This window comes from Mollisia scopiformis (assembly GCF_001500285.1).
Source record: "Mollisia scopiformis unplaced genomic scaffold LY89scaffold_2, whole genome shotgun sequence".
Lineage (NCBI taxonomy): Eukaryota > Fungi > Ascomycota > Leotiomycetes > Helotiales > Mollisiaceae > Mollisia > Mollisia scopiformis.
Window position 1 is genome coordinate 1,340,903 of NW_017263582.1, and position 11,253 is coordinate 1,352,155.

General features: G+C 50.8%; 3 protein-coding genes across 3 annotated transcripts; all 3 read right to left on the reverse strand.

Annotated features, from left to right (window-relative positions):
- Positions 1-495: 495 nt before the first annotated feature.
- Positions 496-1,579, reverse strand: LY89DRAFT_713885 (family 3 O-methyltransferase; the record flags this gene model as incomplete). The annotated part of the gene is made up of 2 exons (XM_018218087.1): positions 737-1,579; positions 496-600 (listed from the first exon to the last, which is right to left on the reverse strand). The coding sequence occupies exons 1-2, from the start codon at positions 1,424-1,426 to the stop codon at positions 496-498; spliced, it is 795 nt and encodes a 264-aa protein (XP_018077778.1). The 5' UTR covers positions 1,427-1,579.
- Positions 1,580-1,980: 401 nt separating this feature from the next.
- On the reverse strand, positions 1,981-3,164 carry LY89DRAFT_680180 (uncharacterized protein). The gene has a single exon (XM_018214026.1). It carries the CDS (start codon positions 3,151-3,153, stop codon positions 2,227-2,229), a length of 927 nt encoding a protein of 308 aa, XP_018077779.1. The 5' UTR covers positions 3,154-3,164; the 3' UTR covers positions 1,981-2,226.
- A 1,473-nt stretch (positions 3,165-4,637) lies between these two features.
- LY89DRAFT_573562 (uncharacterized protein) lies at positions 4,638-7,721 on the reverse strand (the record flags this gene model as incomplete). Its single annotated transcript, XM_018208691.1, has 3 exons — positions 4,638-6,746; positions 6,829-7,192; positions 7,252-7,721. 3 exons carry the CDS (start codon positions 7,719-7,721, stop codon positions 4,638-4,640), a joined length of 2,943 nt encoding a protein of 980 aa, XP_018077780.1.
- Between the last annotated feature and the right edge of the window lie 3,532 nt (positions 7,722-11,253).

Below are 11,253 nucleotides of genomic sequence, written 5' to 3' on the forward strand. Positions count from 1 at the left end.
GTCTAACTGTCTATGTTAAGCTACTTTCATATGCTGTCTTTCCAGAGGTTAGTCAAAGTGTTGTCTTTCACCTTCTCACCATTAGGGCCCCCTTCCCCTCTCATCCCTCACAAATCCATAAAATCCTGCAAATCCATTAATCTGTTCCTCTACCGAAAATGATAAGTTAATCCTCTATTCAAGCCCTATCTAAACTTCTGATCGCGCGTTTTAGTAATCGCCAAAAGGGTTGTTGCTTCACATTAGAAAAACCCAAGTTTCTGCACCAAAATTTTCAATTAACGTGCAAATAATTAATTAGCTTCACTGCGACGTGCAACAAAACTCTCTTGAGCGTGTTCACGTGAACGTGCTCAATACAGGTGGTGTGTTGGGCTGTATAGATTTCCAATGCGAAGGATGCATATTGTCGATTTGAATCGATATCTCTTGCAAGTTACTACATCCATCAAGTACGGCTTCATGGCTATGTTTGGCACAAGATTATCGACCTTTCTAGACTATGTCCTTCACCATCTGCCATGCTTTGAAATATTTCATTGAGTCCTCGAAGGCCTCCAGCTTCTTTCCCTTCTTCGCCCATTCATCAGATCCGAGACACTGGAGCACAAACACGAATGACAGCTGCAGATTCAAATTTGAAACTCAATCGAATTCAAAATTTTAAGTAAGTCAAAGATCAGCATTAACTCGAAAACAGTACATAGCATAACAGTCCACCACCTCATTCACTCACTCCCTCAACAACCACCGCAACAGCAAACCCATCCCACCCCTTCGGCCCCACCGTCTGAATAGCCGTAGCTTCCAACCTCTTATTCCCCCCCATCCACTCAAAAGCCCTCCTAACCCCCTCACTCGCCGCGTCCCCATCTGCAAGCACCTTCCCCTGCCTCACCACATTATCAACCACCACCAATGTCCCCACCTTCCCAAGCTTCACCGCCCACTCCAGATATCTCACGTTATTCTCCTTATCCGCATCAATAAACACGACATCGAACTCCCCCTCTCCCTCCTTCCCCATCTTCTCTAACGTCTCTACCGCTTTCCCAACCCTGATTTCGACTACCTCTCCAAATCCCGCCTTCTCGAAGTTCTTTCTAGCAACTTCCGCATGCTTAGGACTCAGTTCGAGAGAAACAACCTTGCCGCCCAAAGGTGCAACCGCTTTAGCGAACCAGAGCGCGGAATAGCCGCCTAGGGTGCCGATCTCAAGGACGCGTTTCGCCTTGGCGAGTTTGGTGAGGAGGTACAGGAGCTTTCCTTCGTTGGGGGCGACGTCTATGGCGTCTAAGTGGGAGGCTTCGTTGGTGGCGAGACAGGAGAGCTGGGCGGAGGATTGGTGGACGAGGGAGGTTTCGATCCAGGTGTGTGTTTGGTCGAATTTGGCGTATTCTGAGGGGTGGAATTTGTGGGAGGGCATCGTTGCGGGGGAGTTTTTGTGATGAGAGATTTGTTTGGTCTGTGATGGTTCTTTTGAGAAAGTGTTGCACTTGTGTTGAGGGTGGGTGGTACTGGGGCTTTTTGACTCTTTATATACTTCGTTCACGATGCTTCGGGTCGGAAAATACAAACATATCTCCGTCTGCAACAATTTTCCGAGGAGGCAGACAACATTTTCGTCAGCTGTGAGTCACTTGAGTTTGTCTCCATGTTTGCTTTGCAGAAAGAGGAAATGATGAAGTACGGAGTTCGAGAGAGTTGAACTCCGTACTTGGAATAACCAATTGTAGGCGAGCGAGAAAGCCCCATGACGATCTGAAATGCTATTTGCAGGAGATGGGAGATTGATAAGATAACATGACGTGACATAAATAAGCTTTCTGGAATTGACTGACGTGCAGTAGCTTTACTCTTGGTAATCCAATGGAGAGCAATTGTGATAAATTGGCAAATAAGGCGGTGTCACTTGACTCCGTGTATAAGCATTCGAGTTAAAAAGAAGTGGCATAGAAAACATGCCAAGTTCAAGCTGTAAGCAACTCTACGAGACACTCTCATGAATGTCTGATCATCCATCACGTAGTAAAGACGGCAGCACTTGGCTCTGTATACATACAATCAAGGAAAAACCAGAAGTGGTATAGAACACAAACCAAGTTCAAGCAGCAAGCAACCCAACAAGACCTCTAAAAGTGTTTGATCTCCCATCACTCACAAAGACGGCATCACTTGACCCCACCCCAACCATATCATACAACCTCCCTCCCTCCATCTCCCATCTCAAAACTGCCCCCCAATCTCCCTCGTCCTATACCTCTTAGGAACCACAAACAGCGCCTTAGCCTCCACACAAACCCTCCCCTCCAACGTCTCCAACCGCGCCGTAACCCAACACTTCCTCTCCGCCTCGCCCTCGACCCTCGGGGTAGCCCTCACCACATAAAACGAATTCGTAACCACCGGCTTCAGATAATCCAGCTCCAAATTCGCCGTAACGCCCGTCTTCTCTTTAAACCGTCTAATCGCGCACCTTCCTAGACTCTCATCCATAACCGTCGCTATCACACCCCCATGCGTAACGCCCGGCCACCCCGCCAGCGCACCACCCATCCAAATAACCGTAACCGTCTCCCCGCTCTCCTTATTAAAGAAAATCCGTTGATAGCCGCCGATGCCTCGAGCACCGGCTAGAGGACCCGTTGTCAAGCGTTTCGCGCGCTCGTGTTCCGGGAGGGAGGTGTAGGCGTCGTGGTGCGTCCAGGCGGGGTCGTTGGACAGCGATTGCACGATCGGGAGGCGCGAGGCGCGGTTCTGGATCATGGAGACCATGAGGTTGTCTTCGGCGGTGGAGGGGAGGGGGAGGGGCGGAGGGGCGAGGACGAGAGAGGTGTATTGGCCGAGGAGGGTGCCGAGGAGGAAGAAGGTTGCTGCGTAGATGTAGGGTTTCAGGGAGCGTTTTGGGGAGGGGGGCGGAGGGGGGTGGTTTTCTGGGAGGATGGACTGGAGGTTGGCTGGGTTTTGGGGGGATTCGAGAGGAGGTGAGCCGGGAGGAGGGGTGTAGAATCGGGTATGTTGAGATTTGAGCAAGAGTTGTCGTGGAGCTGTTGGCCGGGACTTAATGTGGTGGGTACATCGTATTGCAGACCTTGATACAGGTCTTGAAGCTAGAGATACTAAGCGTATCCTAGTTGGTAACCGTGTGATCATATTCGCGTTGGATAGAGCAGTGAAAGCTCTCGCGGACGTTGAAGCTTTTGATAAGTTTATCGCTAGAACTTCGGCAAAACTCAGCTCATCTCAAGCCTCACCTCATTCCCACAGACCAAAACACCGCTTCTTGTCCACTCGTCACCATAATCAATCTTGCTCAAGCTCTCAATCTAATACTTCGTTTTTAACATGATCCCCTCAATCTCCTCAACCCTCCCCTTCCCACCCAACCAATCAAACCCAACCAAATCCACCAGCCTCGCCCCAAAACTCCAATCCACTTACGCGAAAGCTACAGCCTCGTGGAAAAGGAGAAACATTTATCTAGCGAGCCATACAGAGACAAGACCGCTAAGGGACGTGGTAGATTGGTTGAAAACAAAACCCAGAGGCGAGATTACTGTTAAGTTCAAGCTTCGAGAAGTTTATGTCAAGCAGTGGATGGAAGAATGGGAACGGGAGGATGATTCTATATATGAGTGTGATATGATGATCTCCTAGACTGGATGCAGGGACTGGATTGGATCGTATATTTGAGAAGGATAGGCTGGGATGCGAGAGCTCTCGCGATATTAAGAAAGGGTGAGACTGGACGGGACCGAAACTGTCTGTGGTGACAAGTCGATACTTTAATATGACATCAGAGAGATAGTGAAGCAAGAACAACATAAAAAGATGTTCAAAAGCATCAAACCAAATGATAAAACACCACCCAAATGCACATGAAACCAAAAGACCAAAGTAGTAGGAGTGTGTGCGTTAGGCAACATCATTAATATTGATAATCGATCAACCAGATCAGCACTATATTACCCTCTCTTTCCTGTCTCTCTCCACTCTAGCCACATTCAGCCTCATATATCCATCCATCCATCCAGCACATAAATAAACCCAGGTATCTAAAAAAGATAATTCAAGGTATCATATGCTACCCCACATTCATCCATCATAAAAGAGTTTCCCAAAGCCCAAGATCCTCGTCCCTCAAGCCCCATCCTCCCTCCCTCGTAGTGCTTCATCCAAAGAACCTGGACGTGTCTATCTTGCTAGAAAGAGCATTCAAAATGTACCCCAATGCCTTGCCAGAACCGCAAGCAAAAGATCCCGAAAACAAACATCCTGCCTGTGTGAAAAAAGCGTAGCCAGAGCATAAAGCTAAGCAAACGATGGTATCAAAAGGTGTCTGTCCGAGAAAAACCCCAACAAGTAGAAACAAGACGTAGTAGGCTTCCTCCCCGTTTATAAACAATAATCGAAAAATAAGAATGCGAGCAGTAGTCGTCACCGATCCGATCCCAGCCTACCAATCAAAGCACCCAATTGCAACCCCTGTATAATCGCGCCTCGCAATAAAGATATATATCAACAACGTAGCCACCCACTCGCGCCGCGGAAAGCAAAGCAGGAAATCTTCAAAAACGCCATGCTTCCTGAGAGATGAAAGCGCGAACGAGAGGGAAGAAAACGCAATGCAACGCAAATCACAGACTCATCGTCAACCACTCCCACTCTTGAGGTCCAGTGCCGGCGCCCCCAACGCCGTTCTGGCCCATCACCATGCCAGGAGGAGGTCCACCCATGCCGCCCATGCCAGGCATCATACCTCCTGGTCCCATCGGTCTCTGTGTCATACCGAAGCCGTTTGCGAGACCCATATTGGTCATACTGCCGCCTGAACCCATCATACCCATTCCCATAGCTTTGGCCGCCTCGTTGGAACCAGTTGAATTTTCTGGAGAGTCAACATCCATACTCTCGATGGCGCTGACGCTTTTGCTGTGGCGTCTCTGCCGTTTTGGTGCAACAGCAACATTCGGTCTCGGAGCACTAGAAGCTGCGCCAGGTCCAGGAGTGGCTTTGGGCGGAGCTGCCGCTATTGGGATAACACCCTTTCCACCACTAATTCCAGTCGTGCCAACAGAAGATCCTGCAGAGCCGTGATATGAGGTTGGCGTGCTCGCTGTACTACCACCACCTCCTCCCGATCCAGAGACTGAAGGAGGACTTTGGCTTTCGTTAACGCTTCTTGCACGGACACTTGTAGGCGTTGTAGCTTGGGTTGGTGGTGCAGTAGTGGTAGTAGGCGTCACAATGGAGTTCTTCCTGGTATTTGGTCCGCTGCTCGGTGGTTGAGCGCCCATCTTTTTTGAAGCACGAGTAGCAGCGCCACCAGATCCTCCAACAGGTAAGGAGGCACCTGAGCCACGATTACGCTTCTTGATAACGTCTGTCTTCAAAGAAAGGGGACGGACAACGCCGTGGAGCTTCAAGAAAAGACCACAGGCATTGCATAACGGGTGACCCTCTGGATTTCGTCGCCATAAAGGTGTGGTTTGAGTGAAGCAGTTCGTACATGTTGTTGGAACTCCATTCTCTCCTTGTGCAGCAGCGCCAGCGAGATTAGTCGCAGAACCATGTTTTGAGCCTCCAGGTGATGATGGGCGACTTGGAGCAACAGAAGAGAAGCCTGACATGTTGCTAGCATCAGGTGGGGAATTCGGATTCGATGGATCCATATGGTCGAACATGCCATTTCTCTGACCCATCAAAGCAGCATTGGGAGTCGATGCTGTTCGAGGAATCTTCTGTCTCCTATCAGTTCTCGAGCGGTTATCCGAAACGGATTGGGTAGAATTGTGCGCTCGACCGAGTGAACCTCCTGACCCGTCCCATTCCAAGGAAGAGCCCATATCAGCAGTACCACCGATAGTGACTTGTTTCCTAGGAGGACCTCCAGGATAACGAGCAGCTTGAGTATTGAACTGTCCCGGTAAGCTGGCATCCCACTGTAATCCGCCAGGACCCATTTCCATGTTAGGATCCTCCATTGGTGATTGCGCGAAGTCGTGTTGCATCATCAGTGTGCGATCAGCAAAAGCTGCCCCTTCTTCATCCTCGTTATCGGAGTCACCACCAAACGTGAAGACATTCTCATGGCCGACATGAACTCCAGGCGACCTCGCTGGGTGATCGGACTGGAAGACTTGCGATGGATCGATGTGCTGGTTCATGAACGAACCGGGAGAGGTGTAGGAATTCGAGGGACCAGCGCTCGTAACTGCGGTGAACATCGAGCCACCGTTGGCATTATACATGTATTGTGGTGCCATTGAGTTGGACAGACTCGAGGGACCATGGCTGAACGTGTGCGGCCTTTGATGGCGCATATCCATCCCATGCTGGAAGTACATCTGCTCGTTCTCTGGAATTGGCTGCGGTGTCGAGACAGCGGATGGATAAGCACTTCCTGGAGGAGAATAATAATCATTTGAGTTCAGGGAGGAAGAGCCCATCGAGGCGCTATTATACAGGTTGGAAAATGGGCCGTGCTGCACGAGGGGGGAGTGTGTGGGCGAGAAAGAGAAGTTCTGCTGGAAAGGTCCCGCAGAAGTGATTATCGGATCGTGTTCCATATTAAAAGTATCGATATGGAAAGGCATCCCGTGATGATTGTGATGATGCATTTCAGGAGGATGTGGTTGATCGAGAGAGTATTCATTCAAATCGGCTTCATGATCGGGTTCATTGGGTATCATGATGCTGTTCACTGCTGGTACTTGGGGAGAGAAATCCGCCGGACGCTTCCGAGGCTGCTATCGTCAGTACCTGCTATCGCCAGTGGCGCTTACAAAAAGCAACTCAACAAAGTGGACAAAAGAAGCATCTACTCACGCGTCTCTCATCAATGCTCGTCTTTCGAACATGTCTTTGCACATAATTAAACTCTTCGTTGCTGCGAGGATTATGGTGCGGGACAGGTACAGATTGGGGCACGGCGAATTGGGACGACTCCTTGCGCATCTTAATAGGTATCGCAGAAGCTACAGCATTAGAAGACTTCTCAGACTCCTTCTTGGCAAGCTCTGGGGAGGGCGATGTTCCAAGCCCCGCAGGCGTTGAGATATTATCGGAGAATATAAAGTCATCGAGGTTCATGGGATCTTGGCTTTCTGTTGTCGCAGATGGTGTCTGATCGGAAGATTTCCTCAACTGTGCAATTCCACTCGGCGCGGGCATACTATTCTGCTTCAACAATCTAGCAGAACGAATTAGAACATGTAGCTTCTTCAATTGTACACCGCATATGGAACATACCGAGCAGCTTCCTCCTGTCTGCGTTTTCGCAGACTCATAGCCATCATGCGCCAAGTCAAGTTCTCCATACGCTCTTGATTAGGGAGTTGCTTCTTGGTCTTGCTATATAGTCGCCATATTTGTGTCGCGAGAGGGTCTTTCTTTTGCATCTCATCAGGACTATCGAGTTCTTCGCCAGCGGCATCGTCTTTCCATGCTGGAAAGATGGTTTCGCGCAGCAATTCCTTGCGCGCACTGTTGGCCACCGAGAAATCCAGCTTGCCCAAAGCACTCGCGCTTATCTCCCTTGTGTTCGTGCTTGTGCTGGTCGTGGTGTTACCGGGTTGTAGAGTGACGGTGGAGGAAGAGGCCTCTCCCGATTTCTGAGCGGCGGTGGGTCTTCGAGGAAAGCGGAAATCGTGCTCTGTTGTAGAAGTAGAAGTCGATGATGTCGGGTTAGACTGAGCGTCTCCACTCGCGCCTGCATTCATTGTGTCTGCGGAAGGGTGTTGTTCTGCACGATGGAGAATCCCCCCCACGATGTCATATTGGGGTGCTGCTGCGCCAGACATATCTGGGAGCGACACCACACTGGACAGTGCGTCCCTCGTCCCGTCGAACTATTCGAAGGTAGCCGGAAGCCGCAGCCAGTTTGGGGTTTTCTTCTTGCCGTCAGGTGTGAGGTCGAGATTTTTTCTTTTTTTCCTGGTGCTGCTTCTCTTCCACAAGCCGACAAGAGGAATCGTGAAGTGACGCTCCGACTCGGCGAACGAGGGGGTTTTGGCGGTTGGTTAAGTGAGATCGCGAATGAATCGAGGCTACCCGAGGTGTCTCGTCGCAATGGATGACCCTTCCCTTCCGCTGTCGAAAAGCGACTCCGGAAATCCTGTGTAACGGTGGTATTCCTGCTGGAATGGATGCGCAGCGCAACGCAAAATCTGCTCATGCAGACACGTCGGTAGTAGTCGTGAGTAAGTACAAAGTACAGTACCGTACCGTACCGTCCAGTACAATACAAAATACCGTAGGATAGGTAGGGTAGCGCAGGTGTGAAGTTTGTCGGATGGCTTGGGACGGCGAGGAGGTAATTGGGGTCTCGACCAGTGCGTCAGGATGGACCTGGCCTCATCTTGACATGGATGGGGATCGGTACGGTATGAAATGGAGATGTCGCCGCTGGAGGTCGACTTGCTTGCTTGCGTGCCCAGTGGAGTGGAGTGGTGGGGGAGGGTAAACGAACGTAGGAGGAGCTACTACAGTAGCCGCTACTTTCTCAACTACTTATTTTCTTCCTGTGGTAAGGTACTAAGGTACGACTACACGAATAGGTCCGGTCCTGTATGTAGCTGCGCTGCAGCGAGCACTTGCAGCAAGCAGTAAGAAGAAAATGCTAGCCTTCTCTTTCCACCTCTTCCACTTCCACTTTCACTTCGATGTCCTCCGTTTGCGCCAGTCATTCGCTCGGATTTTATTGCGGTGGAGTCGCTCTTATGGAGAGGAAAACCGTCTTTGCTGTCGTCTGCTCCAATCGACACGGGCTCCGAGTGTCCCACCGAGGCAAACCATGCCTGTCCGCTGTCGTTTAGTGCATGCTGCCAGTAGGGGGTGGTGTCCAGCGGCGCTTTAGTGGTTGTTGATGCAGATGCAGAAGAACATGCTGGGCTGGCACGACTGCGACTGCGACTGCGGGCATGGACAAGGGCCCAGTAGTGCCGCTGGTACAGGAGGCGACGGAGCCAGGCCCAGAACTTTTGGGCTCTTTTCTTACTACCGCCTTTTACCTTTTACACCCCATCTGGGCTGGCGCCGCGAGGCCAGCAGGTGAGACTGAGACCTGTCCTGGAGGATGGGGATGCGATGGATGGGATGGGACATTGGGATGGGGGATCGAGCGCGCTCAGAAGGGCAGCCGCTCCTGCGATGCATTGGGGGAATGGGAAAATGGGGATGGATCAAGGCTGCGGGAATGGGGAAGGAGGAAATTGCGAGTGGGATGATGAGCGTGTGAGGGAGGGGAGAAAAAGATGGGGGGCAACAGCCCGACACGACTTCACCTGCCCATCTCATGGTGAAGAAGACGAGAGATGCGCAAGCAGTCGTGAGATCTCAAGACTTCAGACAGAACCCGCATAGCCAAGCAGGTCGGATCCAACCTTCAGCGATATTGCACCGCTATGGTAGAATCGAGCCCTGATGTTCTTCGACATATCATCACATACATATGCAACGGAGCTCTTCATCCATCGGCCGAAGACAGCTTCCTGACTCGAACCTCCACGACGGCCTCCAGCATGGGAGTCGTATATCTACCGTCCCGCCTGCATTCAGACGCCGACCTTAACGATGCACCGCACAGCGTAATATATTAAGGAACGCACTTCTGATGACGACTCTAATGACAACACGGTGCATTCTCATATGGTCATGAACATCATCTATTGTTGCCGGAGAGGCCTCCGTTCGCAGAAGAACCTTATTGTTTCGCATGATGTTCCCACCAGAGCGAGAGCTACTTTTAGTGTACGCCTGTATTCCATGTGCGGAACCAGCTCGGGACATGTAATTCGCGCGGCCTCACTGGTGGAGGGGCTTTGTCTCAGAACGGAGGGGTGTGGGTGAAAAGGATCCATGCTCCCATGCTTCTTTGCAGGTGGTGGGGGCAAAAGTGGGTTGATCTGGATCAGAGTCGGAAGAGGCCAACAAGGCTTCAGAAGCACGGCTGCGATTCTCGTCGTTGGTACTCCATACCAGCTGTCACTCTGTCACCCCAGGATCTCCCCTCAATCCTCGTGCCAAGACCGACCCGAAGTATACGAGGGTTGAGGTTCTGACTCGTGCTTCACCGATTCTCTCGAGTTGAGGAATTGTCTTCCATAAATTGTACGTACTTCAGTAGCAAGATTGAAGATTTGAGGTGCCTCGAGACGAAGAGGTTAAAGAAGAGTACTACCGAACGGCATCAGGTTCTGTGCAAGAGCCACGGTCCACCTCTCGCCAGTGGTGGCGCTGTTCTTCAGGGTCTGATACGCTTGATAGGTACCGGGATGAGGGAATGGGTCTTGATTGGGCAATGCCCGCATTCTGACATCTTGGAGAGCTTCTGGAAAGGTCTTACCTCTTGCCTCCCGTCTTTCGCCGTTCGCATTAAAGGCGAATCATACGTTAAGCAGATGATGATATTGGGTGCGCTGTGTGGACGGCCGAGGGAATTTTAAGTTCACCAGTGCTCAAGAAAAAGAAATTTTCTCGATGTCTCGCCACAGACTTGAACGGCAGCTTTCCAGCTCGTGGCTGTACCGTTTTCTGATCAGTGCAGGTTTGGTGGGCCGGTCTTAGCTATCCTGCATCGGCGTTTGGAGGGGGGAAAACTTTTGCAGCCGCAGCCGTTCTCCTCATCACAGCTTGGCTCAACGTACATCAGTCCAGCGTGAGAGATGTCTTGTCACTTGTAACTTTGCGCACCGAGCTCTTGCATGTACCTCAGATGCAGAACTCGGGAAATCTCCGTGCAGCGAGCTCCACAGCGGAAGGCTAACCAAGGTTAGAAGACAAAATAGAAGCGCCGTTGAAAATCCAGAAGCCGCATCAAAGCCTCTTCAGCGAATAAACTTCAAATTTCATTGAATTTTGGCGTAAACCTTCGTGCTAGTGTGTTCCGTACACGAACAATCTGCTCTACGTAATTGTCCCAAACCAAACTTCGTACATTTCTCTGGGAGGACTATGTTTCGACGCATGGCATTATTTCGGACCTGCTCTCGTGAGGCAAACAAATATGACGGATCCCCGAAGCGCTGGATGCGCTCACAAAGTAGAACATTTGAGAGACATTGACGTCAGTATGCGCCGGATCAATTGAAATCGTGTTCGCCAAATCGGATGTCAGTTCAAACCTCGAGTTATGGGCGTGGGGTGGCCCCTGGAGATGACCCTTGAACCTGAACCTTGCGGCGATGCGTGAGGTGGTATGGGAAGCACGAGCAAGCATATTTGTGTTCCAAGACCCCTCACTTCTATTTCAGA

Bases quoted from the DNA above. Each gene is read 5' to 3' on its own strand.
- LY89DRAFT_680180 (XM_018214026.1), bottom strand. From the start codon at position 3,153: ATGATCACACGGTTACCAACTAGGATACGCTTAGTATCTCTAGCTTCA.